The sequence below is a fragment of the Rattus norvegicus genome, chromosome 11, assembly GCF_021556685.1.
Source record: "Rattus norvegicus strain SHRSP/BbbUtx chromosome 11, alternate assembly SHRSP_T2T, whole genome shotgun sequence".
Taxonomy (NCBI): domain Eukaryota; kingdom Metazoa; phylum Chordata; class Mammalia; order Rodentia; family Muridae; genus Rattus; species Rattus norvegicus.
In genome coordinates, this window is record NC_141544.1 from 29,235,095 (window position 1) to 29,260,544 (window position 25,450).

General features: G+C 41.9%; 1 protein-coding gene and 1 long non-coding RNA gene across 3 annotated transcripts in view; one reads left to right on the forward strand and one right to left on the reverse strand.

The window, feature by feature from the left end:
* Positions 1 to 2,440: 2,440 nt before the first annotated feature.
* Positions 2,441 to 7,011, reverse strand: LOC120095594 (uncharacterized). Its single transcript, XR_015632960.1, has 3 exons — positions 6,975 to 7,011; positions 3,363 to 3,864; positions 2,441 to 2,948 (listed from the first exon to the last, which is right to left on the reverse strand). It is a non-coding gene; the product is annotated as an uncharacterized LOC120095594 (long non-coding RNA).
* A 2,463-nt stretch (positions 7,012 to 9,474) lies between these two features.
* Usp25 (ubiquitin specific peptidase 25) overlaps positions 9,475 to 25,450 on the forward strand; it is a 109,260-nt gene continuing 93,284 nt past the window's right edge. For both annotated transcript variants that reach the window (XM_087576469.1, NM_001107114.2), the window contains 1 exon segment: positions 9,475 to 9,874. In XM_087576469.1, the coding sequence (XP_087432595.1) occupies positions 9,830 to 9,874 (45 nt within the window). In that variant the 5' untranslated portion in view covers positions 9,475 to 9,829.

Sequence of the window (25,450 nt, forward strand, 5' to 3'; positions counted from 1 at the left end):
CTGGGCTTCAAACTAACTTGACAACAGACAGATTGACAAGAGGAAGACCATATTTATTTAGACACTTGGAAAAGATAGTTCCAACAATGAGGAGAAAAATCATCATCTAGTGTGTCTGGTTTGAATTGACCCGTATGACAGCTGCTCATACAGCATTTAGAGCTGGGTAAAGGTAAGAAAATGGGTGTTTTGAGGTGGAGTGTGGCAATAGAAGTTATGATAGAATCAGTGAAGGGAATGCAAAATAAAGAAGATTGTCTTAAGCCAAGTATTGTGCTTATAATTTTAACATTTATGCATACAATTCCAACAATTGAAAAGGGGTGGCATGAGAATTTCCATGGCTTCCAGGCCACCCTATGCTGGGCTTCATTGTATATTCAAGGCCAATCTGGCTATAAAGTCAAAATCCTGCTTTAAAGTAAAAAACCCACCAATGTTAGTACCAACAACTTATAAAATGGTTGTCTCATTAATATGAATTCTTTGTCATGGGTTGAATATGAGCTGTCCACCACAGGGACAAATGTTTGATCATTTGATCCTTAGTTGCTTGTACTGTTTTGGGCACTTATGGAGCCTTTAGAAGACAAGGAGTTGGTGGCTGAACCAAAGCTTATTGGAACCACAATGGTTCCAGCAGCCTGGAGTCCTCACTGCGATGTCAACTCTGTCACGGCTTCCCTTCCCTAGTAGGCTGTCACCTCTGGAATCATGAGACAAACCAGCCATTGTCACCTAAATTTCTTTGAGAGGTATTTTGTCATAAACTAAGGATGGTAATTAATATACTTTTGCAATAGCCCTCCTTTTGACACGGCTTCTTGACAAACACAGATTCCCCAGATAGTCCTAATTCTCATCTACAAAAAGACAGCTTTCCAGAGAGACTCCTATGTCTGCAGTTTCTCAGAATAACCAGTGGAGAACATGCCAGCAATGTATTTTGAGGAGTACATTCTAGTCTTTTACATCCAGATTTGGAAATGGTTTATCTCATGCCTAAAGATTTATTAACTTTAACATACCAAAAATCTAGTAATAACTTCAAAAGGCCTGAATAGTAAGAGCTCAATCATGTTTGTGGAAAAGACAAAATTCATGAAAAATCATGATGAAAGATAAATGTTGAAAGAGCTTTTAAAAGAGCCAGGTGGTAGTGGCACACTTGGGAGGCAGAGGCAGGCAGATCTCTGAGTTTAAGGGCACCCTGCTTTACAGTGTAATAAGTTTCAGGACAGTCGGGGCTACACAGAGAAATCCTGTCTTGAAAAACCAACAAATAGACAAACAAAAACAGAACAAAAAAGAAACGAAAAAGAAGAAAGGAGAGGGGGAGGAGAGAGAGAGAGAGGAGAGAGAGAGAGAGAGAGAGAGAGAGAGAGAGAGAGAGAGAGAGAGAGAATGGAGAATGGCATCGGAGGCCTTGAGGATAGAACCAGTGCCTAACTCTAGCTTCTGTGCATAAATGTGAATTTTTGTGCAAACAGTAGTTTGCTAGACATTAGGAGGACATAACTCCATTGTGTTTAAGTCATACGACTCATACCATGATGTTCTTAGAACTCTTGCTTATATGTTTTTGCTAAGTAGATGAGGGTCCAGTTTTGCTTATGCCTTTGGGGTAAGTCGTATTATCACCACACTGGGTTGGAATGAAAGAAAGAAAACTAGTCCAGACAGGTTAGTTAAAATTAGTTGCTTTGAGTGCCAAGTTTGGGGGTGGTGTGAAGAAGCTTTGTCTGAGACAGTTTTCACTATTCACAGATTCTTTAATTCTGGAGGTAATAAGAGTTGTGCAAACCTCAAGGAGCGGCTTTGAGTTTTCAACATAACTATACATTATTGGCTGGGGCTGAGATGCTGGGATCTCCTGAAGAGAAATTTTCGGTGCTTGCTAGACACGTTTGTAAAGGGAGAGAGGAGGTTAAACCTGTAATGTGGCTATCAGGCCACATGACTACATCAAAGGTGCTGGACGTCAGTGTCACAGGGCTATATACCAAGGGGCATGCAGGCCCACAACAGGGAGGGAGCCGTCCTTACTACTGCTAGTCTCAAGGTAAGAATTTCAAGGTTTGAATCTGTCTTGATCTCACTCTTGTTCCAGGCTCGTCACTCCCCCACCCCCTGCAACCACCACCATGGTATTTGACCCACATCCCCCCACTTTTTTTATTAATGGGGTTAGCGGTGTCATAGTTGTCAGCTTCTATGTGGGGAATGGTTTGATACCGAACCAGAGCCCAGGTGGCATTGATTCTTGCAATGTTCAAATCGACGGGTTTAGAGGTGCTGATGAGTAGGGCGCCAGGAGCAGTACGGCTCCAAAGGTCCAGTCTGGGTTCAAAGGTGGGGAGAAGGCAATCTACCAGAGGGTGTTGGGTGCATAGCATGCCCAGAGATCTCACCTGAGATCTTTGAGCATTTGTATGTCTGGTTCCACTAGCCCAGATTTACTGATGGAGAAGCAACATTTTTCCCCTAACACAGGGCAAATCCCTCCCTGTTCATCAGTCCTTAAGTCCAGGGCTCTCTAGTTTTAGAGAACAATCCATGCAAGGAGGTGATTTATCACTGGAGGGACTCAAGACTGTCTGTGGTGGAAGCCATGGCCTTGTCACTTTATCTTGGAAGTCACTGGCCATGCTGTGTTTAGAGGAAGGCTGTTCTGACTGCCCCAGAAGCATCCATCAAGTTGGTAAGACCCATGAGAAGAGAGATGAAGAGTTCTCATTTCTTTAGATCGCCCAGCTCTAATGTAAGTTCTTCAGGCTCATAGAGATAAAGCTGGGAAACAGTCATTATGGAGGTGTAGAAGCCTTTAAAACGGGGTATAACTCAGGAACTGGTAGTGTTGTTGCACCAGAGAAGGTGGGGGATTAGCACAGATTAACTTGTGACAGTGATGTTACAGGGACATGTAGGATGGGATCTTGAAGAAGGTCCTATAAAACAAAAGGGTAGGGGTAGATTGAAGAAAGGGATGTTTTGTGACTTCGTGTGGGTAAGTCTCCATGAGGTTCATGGAGCAAGATTCTAATAGGAAAAGCTGCCAGTAGTGGCCAGAAGAGCGAAACACAGAAGAAGCATTGAGAGGAGCTGGGGTGAGTGGTTAGAGGGCAGAGGGCAGGTGTATGTTGCAGGTAAATTGCAGCCTGGAGGTGCTGGGGATAGAATACCATGACACTATGCAAGGAGGGAGTGGCTTAGACCTCCTTCTGAATTTGGTTTTCCTGTTGAAGAATGTTAACATCAGTAAAGACTGATTTGGAGGCAGGGACAAGCTGGAGAGAGACACATATGTCAACTGCAGGGTATATAGCATAACCATTAGGGTAGAGCTAACCAAAACTCCTCACCATTGATCTCTCCAGGGAGCGCTGGAAAGGTGAAAATGAGTTTTAAGATCGTCAAGTATGGCACTACCATGCCTGGTGGATTCGAGTCTACACCCCAATGTCTGCAACCTCCATTGATGGAGGTCTCCTGGAGGCAGTCACATGTGTTGCCATAAGGAAAGCAGAGGAATGGGCTGGGGATTGTGGAGATGGAATCAGGGTCTAGAGGAATCTCCATCCTGGCTCAGCATCCTTCAAGTGGGCAGTCCTGGCTTCCTATGATTTTGCTGTGTTTGTCTTAGGTCTCCCTAGCAAAGAATCTCCGGTTGTTGGGTATTGGGAGGGCACATGGCTTGGGCAGCGGCCACCAGGTCCTGGATGTCCTTTCGGCAGATCTTGTTGTTCTGTTGTCTCCTCCACTTCCTTCTTCCTTGATCTGTCAAGCGAGAAGCAGGCTATTTTCTTGGTTGGTGGGATGATGTCGAACATTTCTGGCAGGGACTCAAATAGGCCTAGGCTGATCCTGTGGAAAGATACACACAAAATATCTTCCAATTTTAAGGAGAGGGGTCTGGTCCCTTCTGAATCCTATCTAAGGGAAAGCAGAGGAATGAGCTGGGGATAGTGGACATGGAATTGGGGTCTAGTATTATACGAGAATGGGAGGGGTTGTTCCTGGTGTGTGCTAATGGAGGGAGATAGGAGGGTATTTGGCACTTTTGTAGATGTTAAATATATTAAAGTAGTCAGAGGAATCATTAATTGTATGCTAGGTGGGGGTAGGCATTTGCTTTTTGTTTTATAAGTAGGCCTTTAAAGGCATGATGTGTTCTTTTCTTTATCCCTTGGCCCTGGGGGTTGTGAGGAATCCTTGTGTGCTGGGAAATTTCTCATTGTGAACAGAAGGTTTTGAATTGGGAGCTGGTAAAGGAAGGGCCATGGGGAATGGTTATGAGAGTCCATGGGTGCCGAAAATATGGTGAATTAGTCTTTTTGAGTTTTCTCTTGTTTGGGCTGTAGGCCATACAAAACACATGTGCCAATGTTCACCAAGGCATTGTTTTTCCTGCCAAATTAAGGAATGTAAGGTGACACCAATTTGCTGTAGGACATTGGATTTGAGACCTGAGGGGTTGGTGCCCATCGTTTGTAAAGCTGGGGTAGTAATAAGGGATGCACAAAAGGAGCATGTTTTTATTATCCTCTGTGGCAGCACAAGAGGAATGTGGAGGAAGCAGGTGAGAAGGCTCTTTGTGTGTGTGTGTGTGTGTGTGTGTGTGTGTGTGTGTGTGTGTGTGTGTGTGGTGAAATAGATCTCCTTGCTCCAGGCAGTCTGATCAGCAAGCGCGTTTCCCTCAGATGTCGGGCTGGGCAGGGGACAGTGGGTTCTGATAGGCTGTATGTAGGGGAGTGGCTGTTTCTCATAAAAAGGTGGGAATATGTGTGTGTAGAGAGGAAAGTAAATTGTTGTCTAATTTGACAACAGGGGAGCAAATTAACAGCATATACACTGTCTGAAAAAAAGACTAAAGGGCCTATTGACTTTCTCAGGGCTAAATCGGTTGCACATGGTCCCTTATATAGGGGGAAGTGATGGGGTAGCTCTTTGAATTGGGTAACAGGGGTTCATCTCCAGGGATTATATATATTTGCTACAGCTCCTCTCTTTCCTCCATCCATAAATATTGATGGGCTTTTTCTTTTTTTTTTTGTAAAAAGCCAGGAGAGGATAGCCATTGCACCAGAGGGAGGACAGGAACCCGTTTTTCATTAGGGTAATGGTTATCAATTTGTCCTGGAACTCCTGTTAAGCTAAGAGCAAAGCAGGCATGATTTCTGAGTAGCCATTGAATTTTGGAGAAATAGAGAGGCTGACCCAGAGTTGTTCTTGGGGGTGATGGAGTTACTGAAAACAGAAAGCATACACAGTGTCACGGGTGGAAGAATAAAGAGTAGAGATAAAGTACGTATATCTCAAAACCCGACTTAGCAGGAAAACCAAACATAAGGAAGTGCGTCTGGTAAGATCTAAGACCATTCAACAAATACAGTCTAAGGGGTGCCTCACTGGGAAGCTGAAGGCAAAAGAAGCTGGCCTAACCTTTCCATTTCTCCCACGCTGTAGTGTGCCACCCACCCTCTCATTAGCCAAGGACGTGCTGAGGTCACATGACTTGAGGGCATGTACATGCAAGAAGTGTATACTCTCCACAAGTTAGAGGAAAACAAAGGTCAAGGAATCTGAAGAGAGTGTGGGTAGTGTAGATGATTTATACAACTTGGCTGAGATGGTAGAGCTAAAGTTTTCATAAAGTATATACAAGATTTTCCTCTTCACACACACACACACACACACACACACACACACACACACACACACACACACACTGCATGCTGAAAGAGGAGAAATAAAGCCTGTAAGATGATATTATTTTTTATGTAGTTTCCTTTGCATAATATATATATATATATGTGTGTGTGTGTGTGTGTGTGTGTGTGTGTGTGTGTGTGTGTGTATAATTTTAGAAATTTTATGCCTGCCATTTTTTTATACATCTGGAAGAAAGGTAATAAAAAGCGTCTGAGGACTATAACCCATCTTCCCTGTGAAAGAATCATTTGGGGCTTGTTCAAGGTGAGGTAAAGCCATCTATTTCTATGCTGTTAACCAATAAGATGCATGCAGCCTTTTTTTCTTTTTTTCTGGGCAAACCTTGCTTTCAGAGAATACTTCATAACTGATAGTTTACATTGTTATATGAATTATGAGAAGTATTTATTGATGAGTGCAGGTATGTGGGGATGAAGCCAGAAAACAGCTTGTTATGTACTTGGTTCTCTCTACCATATGCTGGGGATCCTGGGGATTGACCTCAGGTCGACCTACTTGTAGACAAGTATCTATATCTACTGAACCATGCGACAATGTAGGTTATGCTGATTTATATGTATATTAATTTTTAATTCAGAGGCCACTGTCTTCAGCAAAGCTCTTCTAATGGAAATGTCAATCGTGGTAGAACATGTGTGGAGTAACTACCCTTTGACATTGCAAAGCAACTCTTACCAATCTAAGAGGTTATGGGTTGGGCAGGCAAAGACTATTTAAAGGCACAAGAGTATGGTGTGTATGGAGAAGCAAAGTATATTGAACATGGCTGTGCTAGACTGGAGTAACTTTCCAGACGATTTATGCATTGGAATACCAGACCTTCAGACTTCAGGATCTAAATCTATAGAGAAGTTCAAATGTGTGACTGCTCTTTGGAATCACCCAATATCACCAACATTCTTAGAAAAAGATGCAGGTATGGTAGGCGTATGAATATAGAGGGACAGAGAAAGTGGGCATCTGGAAGCTAAGAAGAGAAACAGCAAGGCAAACCTACACTAGTCTGATCTCTACTCTTAGGTTTCTATTCCCCAGAAAAATAGACATCTTTTCCCATCAAGAATCCCAGTCTGTAGTCATTTGTTATATAAAATCGAGTATAGTAACCTAGTACCAAGGAAAGGGCTATTGATACCTAGAGATAATAGCAGGGACATGATTTGACATATAGCAATATGGACCACAGAACTATCCATAAGCAAGCTTCCTAGCCATTCATGTGATTTAACAAGCACATGTACCTATCTTAGCTGGTCTCTTCTACAGCTCCTCATCTATGAGTATTCTATCGCCTAACAGTACCATTGTGACATCATAGAATCTCTTCTTTGCGCGGTTGCTTATTGTTTACTCCAGGTGGTGATAAAATTATTCTAGACTATCACTGCATGTTAAGGAGGAAAATAATTCTGATACTCTTAAGGTAGATTTGAGACTTTCATTTTCAAAACTCAAATTTCCATTATGAATCAAGTGAGCTCTTCTTTCTTATAAATGTCTTACAAAGATCTTTGGCAACATAGTAGGCTCTCGGTGTCCAGAAATAGATCTCAAGCCTTTTCTAAACAAAGAGAAATGTATAGTTAAGCTAGAAGAGCAATTACTTGGTCCACATGTGTACACACCAAAGGTAATAATGAATACTAGAAATATTCTTTTCTCAATAGAAAAAAGTAGATTTTGGGTTTGCCCTTACCTTATTTTAGGCTCACATAGTAGAGAATCTAAGACTGGTACGTTAATTATATACCAAAAAATTTGACTTATAGTCCCAGTGTGTAAGTAGTCTAGGATGGATGGCCGAACCCACATCTACCAAAGAACTTTGTGATGCCCCATCCCATGGCAGAAAGTGTGTGTGTGTGTGTGTGTGTGTGTGTGTGTGTGTGTGCGTGAGCACACGCACGCATGTGCGATATGACAAAAAGAGGAGGGGGTCTTGTTCTTTTATAATATTCATAATAATTCACTCATTATTAATTTATGGTGGTAGAATCTTTATACCATATTCACCTTTTATTAGGCCCCAATTCCCAATCTGTTACTGGGACTTTATGTAGGGTATGCTTTTGCTGAGAAATACTCAAATTATAGCATGATCACACGCTATTTTTATTTCACATGACGTTTACCATGTCTTTTCACCAAATATCAATAATGTCAAGTAATGCATGAGGGTAGGAGCTCTTATGTAATATTCTGTGACGGCACAGTCTCAGCTGCCGTGCCTAATGAGGCAGATATGTGATATGCAAATTTTGAAAATGAGGTTGCAAAGCGGGCTTCTGTACTAATTTATGTTAATTCACAAATTTTTCTCCTCCAATTATTCCAAAGAAAACATATATCAGTTAACCTAAAATATGTCATCTCAAAAATCATGTACTTGGATAATTGACAGTGTGCTAAAAATCATTGAATGAGTGAAAAACTTCAGAAATGAGCCGGAAATGAACGTTCCAGGTGGGCCATCAATCCTTTATTTAAAGTACTAGAGATTTTAAAATTAAGACTAAAGAATGGAACTCTGAGGGTCATTATACTACCAAGTTCCCGAAATTAATGTTTAATATCTGGCAGTAGTTTTAAAAAAACATTGTAATATTTCTTTAACATTAATTTTAACTTTTTAAAAGTAGTGGTTCTAAAGATCAAACTTATAGCCTGGTGTATCCATGCTTGTGACTACTGATGTATCTTTAATCTCTAATTATTACAAGGCTTTTTTTTTTGTTACCATGACTATATAAAACGTGGTATTTTTTTTTTGATTCTTTATCAAGCTTGTTTTCTTTGCCATGGATTAAATTACACCCTAATTTGTATCTGCATTGTATTATTTTATTTAAACCCTGCGCACATTAATCTACTCTTGCCTGGGCTGCACCCTTACTCTGTCCCTAGTTTAGTTTGTGCAGCTGAAGATATTTTATTTCCAGATTTTTTTTCTCACTGTTAGGCTTTTCCTACAACTCCATTTACAGTAGACTATTCCACATGTGGTAGTTAATCGTTTGTTTAATTTGGCAACAAGGATATTAGAATTATGCATCATCTAGGCAGTGATTCTTTCATAATGTTGTTTGCCTTATGTCTATTCATTTATATTCTCTTCAGTAAATAAACCTTAAATCCCCAGCCTAGCAGTGACTGGCACGCATTCCAGTGCATGAAATAAACACAGAATGTCAATACCGATATATGCAATGAATAGTTGAGGAAAGTACATCCCAGAAGGACATCTAACAGCGCTCTGTTCATTTAACTTTTTTTTTTTTCCAGCTGGTTCATGGCTTGTGAAAATTCCTAGAAAGGCATAGATGACATAGGGAGTACTGGAGTTCTGGGTCCGCCCTGGTTTTGGGACATTATAGGTAGGGAAGGACGTTGATTGTTCGGAGACTTTGAGCAAGAGGGTGATCTGATATACTATCCTATGGCTGTAGCCTCAGACTGGGGGTCAGAACGTCAGAGTTTAGTAAGAGCCCTAAACCAGCACACAGAAACCTGCAGGATGGGCGGTTCTGGCTGTCCAGATGGGCAGGGCTTAGACCACGGGCGGGGCACATCGGGGGGCGGGGCAGCAGCACAGCCCCTCCCGCAACCCCCGCGGGTCACAATGTAGGGTTAGGACGGGTGGGGCGGGGCAGAGCGGGGGCGGGGCAGGAGGGCGGGGCGGGGGCGGTGACGGCGGCGGGGGAGGGGCTGGAGGCGGAGTCGCGGCGGCTGGAGGACAGCGCCATTCCGGGTGGCCGCTCCCTCCGTCCGCTTGCCACCCGCCCGCAGTGGTCCCCCGGAGCGGTCAGGCGAAGCTGAGTGCGAACGCGTGACGCGGCCCGGCTTGCTCGTGCTTTCCCTCGCCTGCGCCCATGGGCCGGGCCGCCGCGGACCAGCGGCGCTGAGGAACGGGGCACAGAGGACCTGAGGCGGCCGCGGTGGCGCTCTCCGGCAGCGTCTCGCCGCTTGCCCGCGGGGCCCGCGTTCGCCCGCCGCCATCGCCTTCGCGCCCGGCTGGCGGGGGCGCCGTCCTCCCGGGCCGTCCGCGTCGCTGCCCCGGGCCCGGTAGAGCGCGACAGGCGGGGCCGCCGCGGGGGCCATGACCGTGGAGCAGAATGTGCTGCAGCAGAGCGCGGCGCAGAAGGTGAGAAGCGGGCTGGCCGCCGCTCCTCGACGGGCCGCGTGGCCTCCCGCCCGGCCGGGCCATCCCGGGGCGTCGCGCTCGGTTCCGCGGGGCTTCGTGCCGAGCGGGGTGTGTAGTAGTGAGAGGCTTTGCGTCCACTCCCTTCTGCGGATTGCTCTCCTGGAACCGACGGCGTCGCGTCCCCAGAGTGACCCCCGCATTCCTCCAGTACTCTGCCAGGCTTAGTAATTAAACTTTCTTCTCCTTCGCTTCCTTTTCCAGTCTCCTTTCTTCTGCAAGAATGTCACTTGTCACCCCTTTTGGACAGTTTCTCTTTCGGAGGGCTTAATATTCCAGGCCTGCTGTTCTGCAAAAAATTAACCTCCCAAAACGAATTACCTGTCTTCCAGGGCAAGTACATCACATCGACCCAGGGTGGAATCTATACAAATAGAGGATTTGGTTGGTTATTTTTTCTTTTCTTTCTCTCTCTTTCCCCCTCTCTTGAATATAGAAACTATCTCGTGTAAGAAGATCTTTATGGCTGTTATTCAAATCTTTTGTCCCCTAAGTTTGACCTTGCTCTCTTGTTCGTTCATTCTTTACTCTTTAACACACTGAGTTAGGGGGGTCATCACATATTGCTTTTAAAATAGCACCTTGCTAATTCTAGGTTTTACTTTCAGAATCTTAAATCCTCCATCATAGCTTGCTCCATGCCCTGAGGAGTAGATGGTCATGACTTGTTTTGCCCCCCACCCCCCACCCCGGCCCACCCGCTTTATTGGTGCGAAAAGCATTTCGAGCACAAGGGAAATGTTGGCTTAGTTGAATTCTAAATGTAGGAGCAATTAGGTTTACAGTGAACAGCCAGAGTCCTGTTTGGCTCATCTGGTGTAATGGATGCCACACCCTGCTGTAGTTTTAGACACAGGGTACTCGCAGGCTACCTGAGCTTGTCTTTAAAGTGAGGGCCTGTTGTACTTAAATAGACCAGTACGTTCAAACAGCCTGCTTTTGTTTTAGTTTTTTTTTTTTTCCATTAGAATAGTTTTAGAATTTTATGTTCCTTGCGATAACCAAAGATGCCAGAGAATTTTGGAAAGTAGAGATAGTGCATTGTTATTTTAGGCGCTTTTGTTAAAGTTGTTTTTGGAGCCTATTTTAGTCTATGGTACTTGCACACTGAAAAGATTATTGCAAACTGTAATGTATTTGTGGCCAAAGAAATGAAGACTGAGTAGCAATAACGAAGAAAACAGTTGGCCTCCTAGTTCTGTATGCTGTGTGTAGAACACTGTGATCTTTACATTTTGATGTTGAATATGTGTTGGAATTTTGATTAGTTCATGTGATCTTAGGAATACTAAGCTATAGACTCTAGCATTTTGTTTGTACTCATTTTGCATTTTAAAACTTCATTTCAAAGTGGGAAATGTTGCTGGTTTTTTTGCTTCTCTTAAATTTTAAAATTGCAAGAAATTTATTCAGTTTGTGGTTTTTGTCATTCATTTTGACTAAACTACTTCCTTGCATAGTCAGATAACTACCGGAATGGCTCAGAACTTTGTATAAAAAACTGTAGAATCAAGAATTAAATCACCAAAAGTTATCTTTGTTATCTACTCCAATATTTCTGATTAATGAGCCTCCTTTCTCCAAAGAGACTATTCAAAATATTAACGTTGTGATACTGTTTTTAGCATGTAAGTATATTAGATCATTTCATTGATAATTGGTGAATTCTTTAAGAGCAATATCATACATTTTTATACATACACAATATTTACTTTTAATGGTGTTGGGGACTGAACCTAGAGCATCATACATGCTAGCAAAGAACTCAATCAACTGAACTACATCTGTACTTTCTTAAATGTGTTTCTTTTCCTTGTTAATACACTGTTACTTTGTTACCTGTATTAGAACAGGGTCAAACAGTATGGTTATAAATGCTTTTGAAACAATATAACTAAAAGCTGAAGTTTTAAAATTATTTTAGAAGCTAGGGCTTGTGCTTCACCCTAAGAAGTAGGAAGTGAACTCCATACTTAAGAAGAAACAAAAGTGAAACTGATTTTACTTAGAAGCCTCAAAGACTTGTCAGGAAAAGGAGGGGCTATCTGGAGAAGCTGCCGTGTAGATAGAATTTAAACTGCTTTTTCCCTCTTCTCTAAAGTGTTCAGAGCTGTTGACAATTTTAAGTAAATGACCATTACAGTTGTTGGCATGATTTTCTGCTTTCAAGATTTTCTTCCCTTTATTGTAAAGAGCTGTAACATTGGTATGTTTTTAAAAAGAGTACACACAAAACTTCGTGTTCTTCTTTTTGTTGTTGTTGTTACTCTGTTAAGTAACTTGTGACAATGTGATATGAAGGGGCTGTCTTCCCTTCTTGTAGCCTCTGCTAAATTCCTGAAGTTTGCCCCAGTCAGGAAGTTAGGAGATGTTGGAAAACTGCAGAGAGGTCAGATTTTGAGAGAGTTGAGATGGTTGAGGTGAGGATTTGACAGTGCTTGAAGTACAGGTAAACCTGCGGCTATTTTCTTCTTGGACCTGTCTCTTCCTCCTTTGAACTTGATGTTTATCTAGGTGTAGGATCTTTTTATCTTAGAAGGAACTAGATACATGGATTCACATCCCAAAGCCTGGTTCCTTCGGGAAGGATTGGTAACTTCCTCCCAGGAATCAAGGTGTCTGATAGTTGAGCCTTTCACCACGAAGGCATCCTGGTGAGTGAGTTACCTGTACTCTTGCACACCAGGACTTACCATTGTTTAAAATGAATATTTGTAAGTGATTGGAAAGGAAAGCAAGTGGAGTGACTGCTTAGATCACTAAGTAAAAAAATGACACTTGGTTACTGATAAACAGTGGCGGCTTGACAAGCATCCAAGCCAGGAAAGTAAGAAGAAACGAGGCAGGCTGTGGATTAGATCTAAATCATGTTCTGTGACCTTGGGCAACTCATGAAGTGTCTCTAAGTCTTCTTGGAAAGCTTTACACTTTGTAGACACGAGAAACTTCTTCAGATCTGAGTGTTTAATGGAGCTAAGCAGGCATTCATTATTTTTTAAATGTAGCATGAGGCTAGGTAGAGGCATAAATATTCTCTTCAACTGAAAAAAATCAAGACAACAGATTATTCAAGAAGAACTGTCCTTGTTTGCTCTGTGTATAAATACAAGAACAGTAGTCAGAAAAAAAATCCTATCAATTTTGCCATAACTATCCAGGTATGCTCATCACAGTGAAAGAAAGCTGGGGCAGAAAGGTTCTCATTTCAAGCCCAGCTGACTGCAAAGCAACTTAAACTATAGTGGTCTTGAGAAGGGGGGAGGGGAGAGGGATAGCTAGAGGGAGAAGCGGGAGGGAAAAGAAAAAATGTTTATACATTTCTATAATGGTTATCAATCCTATTTTTAAACACAACATACCACAATTCAAAACCACTAAATCAGTTTACCAAAAAATACTATCTTGGGGGCTTGAGACCTTGGGTCAATCAGTAAACATGAGAATGTATGTTTGGTCTCCAGCACCCATGTAAAAAGCAGACATAGCAGCCCCCATTCGTAACTCACCCAGCACTGGGAAGAGAGAAACATGGATCCCTGTACCTGACAGGTTGCAATCTTACCAAAATCAGAGAGTCTCCAAGTCTATGGTAGGAAGTGATAAAGGACCACATCCAGCATTGACCACTGGCTTATTACTACATGAGCATGTATGCACATGATACATGAGTTTGAGTGCAGGCAAACGTGTCCCAGCAAGTATTTGAAGGTCAGAGTAACTTTGTAGTTAGCTCTCTCCTTTCACCTGTGCAAGGGGTTGTGGAAATTCAATTCAGGGCCCCTGGCTTGAAAGGCAAGCGCTCTTATCTGTCCAGACACCCAGCTGGCCCATCGCTTGTTTGATCATAGTTCCAACAGTCCTTAGGGCTTAGTGCAGATGAGATATGCACTTAGCAGAAACCGGATTTTGAATTTTTTTCCCAGGCTAGGAATCCAGTGTGAGGATATGTCTGTCGTTCAGTGTGGGGCAGCAGTGGTGAACCGTAGCTCATGGCCTGTCACTCAAAAGGAAATGAGCTGGACTTTACTGAGTGCTTTTGGATACAGATATGAAGTTATATGAGATATTCAGCACTGTATCGCAGAGTAACATTTAGACTGAGGGCTGTTCTCTGATGGAAAGACAGACGTAAGTGTTTTGAGCATGCTAAGCTATGATTTGAGGTTCGTCAGTTTGGGCAAATCTTGGTTTTTCACCTGGAACCATAGACTTTCTCTGTGGTGTTTTGTTCTGTTCTGTTCTGTTTTGTTTTGTTTTTGCTATTAAAATGTTTTTGAGCTTCAAATGTCTTCCATAGTTCAGTTTGTTTCTGAATATTTCCATGGTTGTGGCTACATGGAAACACTGGTATATTTCTGGATCTTCCTAGTTTTCTGGTAATATATACATATATTATATATATTATATATATAATAAAATATAAATATAAATAAATCCATATAGAATCAAAGTTTGTCAGCAGGTCTTTGAGTAGGTCTTAGGCAAATACATAGGAACAGAAAAGTTAAAATGTACTCTGAAATTGTTACCCAGACTGCCACACTTTCTTTCAGAGAGGACCAGTTAGATTTTAAATTCCTCAGTACTTGGTCTTGCTACTCTTATATGCTTTAGTCATTTTTAATGGAAAATCATATTAGTTTGTATTTCCTTATGACTAATGGTTTTTGAAATCTTCTTTTGGTGATTATGTTTTGAACCACTTTTAAATATTGCTTTTCATATAGTACCCACTTAGGTAGTAGCACCAGCTGACTATTTTTCCCAATTGAAGTAGTAAAGATGTTAAAGCTGTTGTTAGAGCTAATTACGAAGTATAAATGTGTTTGTAAAGCGAAGTCTCATGATCCATTTTATTTCTTAAAAGATTTAAAAAGAGGTCATTGCTGAAAACTAGGAACCATTTTCTTTGTCATGTCTCAAGTCAAACATTCAATTTATCTCTTTCATAATTGATTTACACGCACTTTAGAAATCTTCCTAATGTATATTTTATTACCAGTGTATAAAATATTATCATCATAGATGTTTTGCCATACATGTGCAGTCTCAGGACCAGTCTAGGTTACATAGTGAGATCCTCTTTTAAGCTACCATTGCCAAGAACAAACAAAATCCACTTTCTGTAATTTAGTTGGTAAAGAAGTTTGGAAACAACATGGAGCAAAATGGTAGGTATGGGATGAATTATGGAGATCTGTCTATCTGTCTGTCTATCTATTGGGCGAAACTTTTGTAGGTTTTCCTCCATCTGAGGACAAGAAAAAGAGGGTTGGCTTGAACTGTAACCCCCCTCCCCCACTACATCTGTTGGTATTTTATTGTAGTTTTTCAGTGGAAAAGGATTGGATAGGTGAAGGGAATTAGACATCAGGGAGGAGTTGGTTGCAGAATTGAGAACTAAGTTCCCACTGAAGCAGGAAAGATATGTATAGAGGACTATATAGAGAAGGACCAGGACGGACTTGATGCTCTGTTAACAGGAATGGGGACAGCGATTGCACAGTGGTGTATGTAAAACATAGTGAGAGCTTCATTTCACGACAGTGTACACGCAGAATCAAATGCCTTAGATCCTTAAGGAGGTGATGTAAAAACCAACTTGGGCTGGAGCTCCGAGCTTTCTGTATCGTCCTCTGATGCCTCTGAGCTGGTTCTGGGGATTACAACTAGAAGTCCCTCAAGACTTTCCCTGAAACTTTGAAGAGGCGAAGGGGAGGGGGAGGGAGTGGAGCCTTGTGGAGCGGGGCTATGAAGGGGAGCAACATTTGAAATGTAAGTAAATAACATAATTAATAAAAAGGAAAGTGGAACAGTGCAGTACTGAGAAAGAGGATGAAAAGCAAACTAGAAACAGCTTCAATGATTGCGTCTTTGGAAGGAAGCCGCAGCTCAGCATAGTTTGCCTAGTGTCAGCAGACATTGAGCATCATGCAAATTCTCTGAACCAACTGGCCAGTTTCCTAGCTAGTGGAGCATCAGCTACTGGCTAATGACGGCACTGCAGAACTAGGGTTGTCTGTGCCTTGGGTGGCTGGCATTGAAGGGTGGACAGCCGTGAACCCAGGCTCCTGGATTGCTTTTGCCGAGCAGGTGAAAACAGGTCACCTGGTGGCCAACCTCAGCTTCGGAGGGTGTGTTGTGAGACAGGGACAGGAGTCTCTGGGGATATCCACCAAGAAGCTCCTTCTGGTCACAGGGTCCTGTCCTATGTGACATGACTCTAGGGCAGCTAGTTAGATATTACTGTTAGCTTTTGTTGGGCATCCTTGGTGCTGGCTTGGGCAAACCTCATGATCTGCTGATCTGGAGGGAGGAAGATGTTGTATTCTGGGTGGAACACTTTGTTGGTAGTGTGTCTTGTACTCCTTCCTTGACTGGGGAAGTAGGTAGAGACTTGTAAGCTCACTATTCAAAAACAGGGAGTCTCCCACTTCTCTCTTTCTCCCTTTTCCTCCCTACCTTCTAGGTACTTTCTATTTCACTATTCCTGTTTACATGTATCTTTGTGTGTGTGTGTGTGTGTGTGTGTGTGTGTGTGTGTGTGTGTCTGTGTCTGTGTCTGTGTGTGAGTGTGTGTGTGAGTGTGTGTGAGTGTGTGAGTGTGAGTGTGTGTGTGAGTGTGTGTGAGTGTGAGTGTGTGTGTCTGTGTGTGAGTGTGTGTGTGAGTGTGTGTCAGTGTGAGTGTGTGAGTGTGTGTGAGTGTGTGTGAGTGTGAGTGTGTGTGTGAGTGTGTGCGAGTGTGTGTGTGTGTGTGTGTGTTTGAACACTTGTCATGTATGCATGAGGAGGCCAGAGGACAATTTGCAGGAGTGGGTCCCTCTTCTCATCAGTATTTTTGGGTAGAACGTAGGTCACCAGGCTTAGGGACAAGGATCTGTACCTGTCATCTCACTGTCCTGTCGGCCAAATTGTTACTTACCTTCTTAATTTTGGGATTAAGAATCCTTTGCCTATTTCCTGTATTTTCTTAGATGTGACTGATCTTTTAATTTTCTTACCCATTTTTTAAATTAAAGTATTTGCTGTTCCATTGGATTGCATTTCCCTTGGATTAAAACTTTTAACTACATTTACTTTTTCCGGTTTTCTTCTCACAGGCTTTAATTTAACTTTGATGTTTGTCTATAATTCACTGGAAATTGTTTGTGCTCTGAGGTATAAGAAGGTTCATGTATATATTAAAATACAGTAAGATTTGTTTATGCTATAAGCACAGAAGATTCACTTCCAGGTGGATATGTAATTGTTCTAGCATCTATGTTTGAAAGGATAATCGTTAATATTTGAGTTAAGGTAATTTCTTTCTGAAAAATTGACCATCCATGAGTAGGTTTTATTCTTCTTTTATTCTATTCTTATTGTATATAGTGTCACAAATGCCGTATTTTAAGAAGGCATTTTGAAGTAGGTAGGGGAAGTTCTTCAGCATTATTTTTGTTTAAAAAAATGTTTTGGCTGTTCTTGGTGTTTCTGCATTTCCATGCAAAATTCTAATGGTCTTTGTACAGTTGAACCAAAATGAAGCAAAATGAAGGTAGGAGTTTTGAGTAGGATTGTGTTGCTTTATAGAGATCCATTCTGAGTGCATAGATGTGTTTAATCTAACACCATTCTACAGTTCCCAATTAATTTAGATTTTAATTTAACAGCATATCATTTCTAGATCTTGGTGTATCATTTATTAGTGAGACTTTTTTGATACTATTCTAGAAGGCATTTTTTGTTATTTAGGTTTGTATTTTAATTGTTTTTTGACAGATAGATTATAATTGATTTTTGCATAACCTATGTCCAGTGACCTTGCGAAATGATTTCACTAGTTCCAATAGTTTGTCCCTTTCTGTCCCCCACCCCCTCTCTCTCCTCTCTCTCTTTCTCTCTCCACCTGTGTGTGAGTGTGTGTGTGTGTGTGTGTGTGTGTGTGTGTGTGTGTGTATGTGTGTGTCTTCTGATTCTTTTTTCTTGCTCTATTTTTTATTGTATTTTCTGGAAAACAAAACAAAACAAAACATTGGCTTGGAATTCTTGCATTGTTCCTCACTGTATTCTGGGAATGCTTTGTATCGCTAAGTGTGATCTTTGCTACAGTTCTTTGGAAAGATATATTTCATAAGGTTAAAAATGTTTTCTTCAGTTTTTAGGTTGTGAATACTTTGGTGAAACTGTGGTCATCCTTTTGTGTTTCTGGGCGTACTGAAGCTTAACCGTGTTCCCATTAATGAACTATTTGCTTATCTTTCCCAGTGCTTGTTGAGCTCTCTGATTCTTGCTTGTAAAATTCCTGTTTTTGTTTCTTTTTCTTTTTCCTTTTATTCTGATTTCAAGGTTTTCCTTATAGTCCAGCTTTTACTTGTGCACGTTTTATTTTGCTGTAACAAAATAATACCAAGCAAATGAAAAGAAGGACGGATTAGTTGACCCTGTTGCTTTTAGGCTTGTGCACATCATGGTCCCATCCAAGGCAGTTACTCAGATCATGGTGGCCAGAAAAGAAGAAAATCAGGCCATTTTCCAGAGCATCTCCTCCCTAGAATCAGTCTTCTGCTTGGCCCTTCCTCTTTTTCTTCCCTTCCCTTCCCTTCCCTTCCCTTCCCTTCCCTTCCCTTCCCTTCCCTTCCCTTCCCTTCCCTTCCCTTCCCTTCCCTTCCCTTCCCTTCCCTTCTCTCCCCTCCCCTCCCCTCCCCTCCCCTCCCTTCCTCCTTTCCCTTCCCTTTCCCCTTCCCCTCCCTCCCTCCCCTTCCCCTTCTCCCTTCCCCTTCTCCTCCCCTCCCCCCCCCCCACACACGCATGCATTTCTGTTTGTTCCATTCTTAAAATTTAAAATTTAATCTTTCTGCTTCCTCCTTTGTGGTTTCCATTTTAGAGACATTTTGTATTTTACAGTTTATATCCATCGCTTCCAAGTTTGTATATTCAAAATTTGTGCCTAAGTATACAATCACCAGTGGGTGCCATGGCTGTCTTTTCATTTCTTCTTCCTTTGTCATAAGCAGATTGAGAAACAGCGTACAAAAACCTTGTAGTCTGTGTTTGTGGAGTCCAGTGAGAGGCTAAATGCTAAGGGAGGGAGGAGGGAGACAACATGCAGGGGTGAAGTGGAGCGTCACTAATACATAGAGAGACTTTGGTTATTAACGAGAAGCTCTTAATTTTGAAAGAGCAAAGATAAGGAAAGCTGAAATGATCCGATATTATCTCCTGTTACTACAAATAGCTCTACTAGAATTGTGGCAGAATATCAAACAAATATCCCATCTTTCCCCTGCTCTCTGACATAGAGTCCTGAAAACTCTTAAAATTGACTTTTTTTCTAACCTTAGGAAGATGACTCATGGTGCTTGATAGAGAGTCTGGATCGTGTCAGGATGGGAGCTGCTTGACTGAAAAACTAACCGTGTCACTAGAGGATTTGATTTATCACTGCAAGCTCCAGGGAAGGGACAGGAGTAAGCAGGTTGAGTTCATTCACTAGTGGCCAATGATTACATTACCTGTTCTTTAATAAAACTCAGCCTTGTATATTCTCAATTAGATGCCTAGTAATCCTGTAGGAGAGTAGTTAACCTACATGGTTAAATTTCACCTCCAGAGACTTTTCCCCTAGGCGTTTATTCTCTTCAGGTTAAATCTTCCTAATTCTGTTGACATTTACTTTCTTAAAAAATATAACAATATATTGTTATAATTTAAAAAAAAGTTAGGAGCTGAGGGCCAACCAAGACAAAAAGAGAACACAAAAGATTATAAAGAGGGTTTCAAGTTCTCGCCAAGTAGAGAGTTTGATCAAGACTTAGTAGAGGAGGGGATAGGGCTCATGGGATGGACCTATAAGACCAGCTAGGCAGGAAATGAAGCCAGGGGCAGGTCACCTGGCTGGGCTACAGATTCATTTGAAGACCAGCATGAGCAACTTAGTGAGACCCTGTCTCAAACACTGAAAAGAGATGCTGCAGAGAAGACTCACTGGTTAAGAGTACTGAGTGCTCTCCAGCGGACCTGGTGGCTTCAATTCATAGCACCTCAATGGCAGCTTATAGCTTCAGTCCCAGGGGATCCTCCAGGAACCTCTTCTGTGGGCCGCAAAATGTTAGTGCAAATTTATGTGTTTCAGCTTTTCTCTTAACCCAGCTAGCTCCCAAATAGTTGAGAGAACTATTAGATTTATTTAACAGGTTAAGGCACAACAACTGAGCCATATTAATCTATTTTAATTCTCCAAACTAATCTGGGTACCTCCCAGCCAAAATGCTTGAGATATTTACATTTTAGTACTTACTGATGTGACTTTCTCTGCTCTAGGTGAATTCTCATGGTGTCTCCTGGACCTTCTCCTTCTGGGGAACCCCCTTTTCCTCTCTCTCCCTCTTCCTCCTGACTGCAAGGAAGTCCAGTCTTATTTTTTCCTCTGCTCAGTCATTGGCTGACCAGCTTCTTTATTGACCAGTCAGGGAATAATTAGGAGCAGTGTTTACACAACATTGAGACAAGAGATTCACAAGAGGTTCTCAGAATAAGGATTGTGTATTGCAACCAGATAGGGGCTCATAGAAACCAGCATTTGGATAATACAAGGATAATCTTTACACAATGCACAGTAACATTGTGCCTATACATGAGTCAGCCATTATGTAATTAATAGGACAAAAAAATGGATTTGCTTTAAGGAAGTATTTGTGACATTAAACTGTGAGGAGTCCTGAGACACTTTAATTTGAAATTTCTCCTTTAAAAATTGGTTAGTTTTGATTTCAACTTGACACAATCCATAATCACTTGGAAAGGGAGTCTCACTGAAGGTTGACCTGTTGGGTGTGTGTTTTAGGGGGGATAATCTTCATTCCTTTGAGATGAGAAAGACCCACACATTCTGAATCCCATCACTCCCTGTGTTTGGGCCGTGGACTGTGCAGGAGAGGAAAAGTGAGCCAGGTGCAAGCATATGCGTGCATCCATTTTCTCTCTCACTGCTGACTCTGGATGTGACCGCCTACCTGCTTCAAGCACCTACTGTTTTCACTTGTCCACTATGACAGAACATAACCTGGAATTGTGAGCTGACATAAGCCCTTTTCCCTTTAAGTAGCTTTTGACAGGATGTTTTCTTATAGCAACAGGAAATGAAACTAGGATGAGGATGTCTGACTAACAAATTCATCCTTCGCTTTGTGTGTGCATGTGTGCGAGCTCGACGATTGTTGTTGAGTGGCCTTCCTTTTTCTATGTAATGGTCTGAGACAAGTCTATTTCTTGAACCTGGAGTTCACTGATTGCTCTTGGCTGGCTAGCCGGCCACCCCAGGGATTCATCTGACTCCTCCTCCCCAGTGTCAGGTCCAGGTCCCTGTGTCAGTCATTTTGGGGGGTTACTTGACCACCAAGCTTAGGTTGTCATGCGTGGGTGGCAACCTTTAGGCCCTGAGCCTTCTCCCAGGGCCCAAAGCTGCTCATTTCATTTGTATAGTTTGCACTTAAAATTATGACGATGTCATGCAGAAATTAGAGATACAAGTCACGCAGTGGTGGCACATAGCTTTAATCCCAGCCTGGGAGAGCTGAGGTAGGCAGATCTCTGAGTTCAGGTCATCTTAGTCTGCTGAGCAAGTTCGAATACAAGCAGGGCTACAAAGAGAAACCCTGTCTCACCCTCCACCCCCCCAAAACAAAACAAAACAAAACAAAACAAAAAAATCAGCAACCAACAAAACAGAAAAAGAAATTAGAAGTACATATATAACAGGAGAACTATACTTGCTCAATGCTTATTTTATTTAAAATGTATGACTTGATTCTCAAATGTTGTTTACCTACGTGTTTTCTAGAATGTAGGTACTCTAATTTAAAATCAGAGTGTGTAATAAAAGACTTTGCCAGTTTGGCTTCTGGAACTGAATATGTATGATGTTCCCATAGAAACCATGTTTGTTCCTGTAGGGTTCTTATTTGGACTCACAATGTACTTACTTTGGTAGGAGTTTTGGTTATAGTGCTGTAGTAACATTCACAGGGAGACATGTACTGACAGTTCCTACTCATGATTGTTTTATCTGCTGTTTAGTAGGGGTGGAGAATTCATGAAATGCTGTGGTATATTGCAGATAGGACTGAAGAACTGGGTGACGGGTGCAGATAAGAATTCTTGAGTGAGAAGGATGGAAACTTACATTTATCGAGGACTAGCTGTATCCTTACTCGTGTTGGTAATTCCCTTTAGATCAACTCATCTATTTTCTTAGTTCCTATTTTTTTTCCTGAGTCCCACAATCACTTTCTTAACATTGTTTATGTCCCTCCCCTGTCATTCATATATATATATATATATAATATAAATTTATAAATATATAAATTTATAAATATACATAATATTTATATTTAAAAGCAAGAGAGTTAGAACTAAGTGTAGAACTGCTGTCATTTCTAAGGCTGAGTGAAACACAGGAAAACACAGCATTCTGTCAGATTTCTGTGTGGAGACATGGCTGAAGTACTGCAAACCCCACAGAAAAGCTTCACCTTGTGGCCGCAGGAAACACAGCATTGCCTGAGGAACTCTGAGGATCACTGTGGAGGTTATTTCTTTTTTTTTTTTTTTTTTTTTGGTTCTTTTTTTCGGAGCTGGGGACCGAACCCAGGGCCTTGCGCTTCCTAGGTAAGCGCTCTACCACTGGAGGTTATTTCTTAAAGTGAATAAAAATGACCAGAAGAATTGCAGACAAAACTAGTTTAGGTCATAAATTATCCAATACTTGCTTCGTTTGCAAGACTTTGGAAACAAAACAAAACAAAACAAAGGAGAGAGCAAGTAAGTTGAGGCTGTCACTCTGAGCCGCATTTCCTTGTTTTACCTCAGTGATCTCCACTGCCTCTGCTTTTGAATGGAGTTGGTTTTGATTGAGTAAGTGCTCTGAAAAGTTTAACCTTCTAGCACTAAACACGGGTGTTGGTTAGCATTAAGTGTGGCAACTCATGGAATGACGCCTGTGAATTCTAGAGAGAGCAGAGCATGGTGGAGAAAGCTGCATTACCATGTCTCAGTGTTCTAAGATCTAAGAGTTGGAAAATTTCACTTGTCCCTCTTTCCTGTGGGGGCGTTCAAGCCCTGGGACTTGAATTTATCTTTGCAAACCTGCTATGTTAATTTTAGTCAATATTCTCATTTAATTTAAATAGATATGTTATAAATTAAAGAAAATGAATGTAATCAATATTAATGTGTGTCAGTATAGCCCTACTACATTAACAATAATTAACATTGAGCTCTGTGTGCTAAGATTGTCCTAGGCACCAGACTTACAGCAAAGATCAAAATAATCCTTCTCTTACTTGAACTCATTGTCTGGTGACCAACCTTTCTATATTATAGTAGAATTTATGTAAATCTGAAGAAAAACGTTGTAACTTTGACAGATGACAAATGTCCAAAAGCCTTTGCATTAGAAAAGAGAATGGTGTTCTGAAGATTCCCCATGACAGAGGGAAACAGAGAGTCTAGGATGAGGTTGGAGATAGAACAGAGGCCTCAGAATTCAGTCTTTAGAACTATGAACATTTAAAGCGCACTGAAAACTGCGCAAAGGACTTGTCTACCAGGTCCTTGTAGAAGTCATAAAATAGTCTGTTTGAATGAACACATGATTAAAAAGCCGTAGGAAGTGACGATTTTCTTTTTCCTTTGTGTTTCCCATGTGTCCAGTGAGAGGAAAGTTTGTACTTAAGACAGGAAGGTTTGGACTTCAGAAAGTGGCATGCCAATGGCCGTGTTCTGATGGAGTCCAGGCCCCTCGGACTTAGCCTTCCTTTGGGTTTCTGCAACTTCACCTGAGTCCACACTGCTCTTATCTATTAGAGTTTTGTCCTTCTCTTACCTCCTCCCTCTACCTCTCTTCCTTCCCTTCTTTCTTTTCCTCCCTTCTCCTCCTCTTCCTCCTCATTCTCCTTATTCTTCAGGGACTAAACATGAGTCTTTATTGGCCAGGAATAATTGAGGGGTAAGGAGGAGGAGTGGGTGGCAGCCATACATAGCAGGCTGGTGCTGCATGGCTTTTAGGTGAGGGACATCTTGCCCAGGGAGCGACCTGTCATCTCTGGCTAACTTTTTGCCTGGCTGTAGGTCTTGCCATTGTACATGCCCACCATGTTCCTTACCCTTGCTGGTGGGCTGATCATGTCCTTCAGTGGACTCTTCACCACCTGAGGGCTTTGATGGGTAGCTTCTCCTACTTGGCCTTTCTCAAGCTCAGAAGTGAGTGCTGCTTCCGTTGAGTGCCTGCCATGTTTCAGGTTCTTCCGCTGAGTGCCATGTTTCAGGTTCTCCCCCTGGCTGTGGCTGTGCAACTGCATCAGCTGCTCAGAAGCTCTGGCGCTGCTCCAAGTACGCGCTGTAGTAGGTAAATTGGTGAGTGGTTCATTTCTTCTGCTTCTCTTCAGTCATCTTGCCTACTGCTGGGAAAAGGAAGCATTCCTTCCTTCTTTCTTCTTTCTTTGAGACAGCGTCTCCTTAATCCTTATGTAGCCCCTGCTGGCCCTTACAGTCCTACATGAGGCTCCCTAGTGCTAGTACCACTGACCTGTGCCACCATTCCTGACCCTCTTCAGATCCTTACTGACTCTTCCTTAACCGGAGAAAACGGAAGTCTGAAATCTTACACACACCTGGGAAGACTTTTGTCATGTGGTACCTTTTCCAGTCCCACAGAAGCATTTCCGTCCCATTCCTTTCTTTCAGTCACCTTTGATAGCTTTAAGTAATCATTGGAGTGTTCTGGGGAATTCTTCCTTTGCTGCCAGAGGCCATGTTCTTTGAGTGAATTCTTAGTTACCATCAGAATTTCATTATGGAAGTTTGCTGCTACCAGTAGATGCAGAATGCATTTCAAAAGGAAATACTGCCATGTTCCTCACCCTAAAGTAGTAGAATGAGGGGTCGTTATAGTAGAAGTTAGAGGCCTGCCACTCAGGGCCTGCTGTAAGTAAGAGGTTTGAGTCTTTATTCTTAGAAAATCTGAAGACTTTCTTCCCCTAGTGGTCATTTTAAAATTTGCTGGCTGTAGCCACCTTTGAGGGGACAGAGACCTTGGAGTTCTTTTCTTTGTACTAACCTGAATATTATTGATTTTTGAAACTGAGTGGCAGGACCCAGTGGCGACTAAAGAGTCACTCAACTGTGAGTCCATTTTCCCTACCTTGTAGTCTGTGTTGCTTTTTTAACTTTTTATTTTTATAACCATTGAATATTTCACGTAAGCATAACTGGACTTTAAGCACAGAGTTTTCAGTTTTCACATCATTGCTAGTAACTGAGTTGAGAAAATCTGGAAAAGACAGTAACTGTTGAATTTCGAAGACCTGTGTTTATTCCTGTCTCTGCATGTACTAATCTCTTGAAGAAATTTCAGGGAGCTTCAATGAGAAGAACTTCTTGGGGAACAGAGCTAAGATTATGAACTGGAGGCATTTAGAAACCAGTATTTTGTATAACAGGCATGGCGAACAATTTCCCCATCCCCTTTGCTGCTAGCCA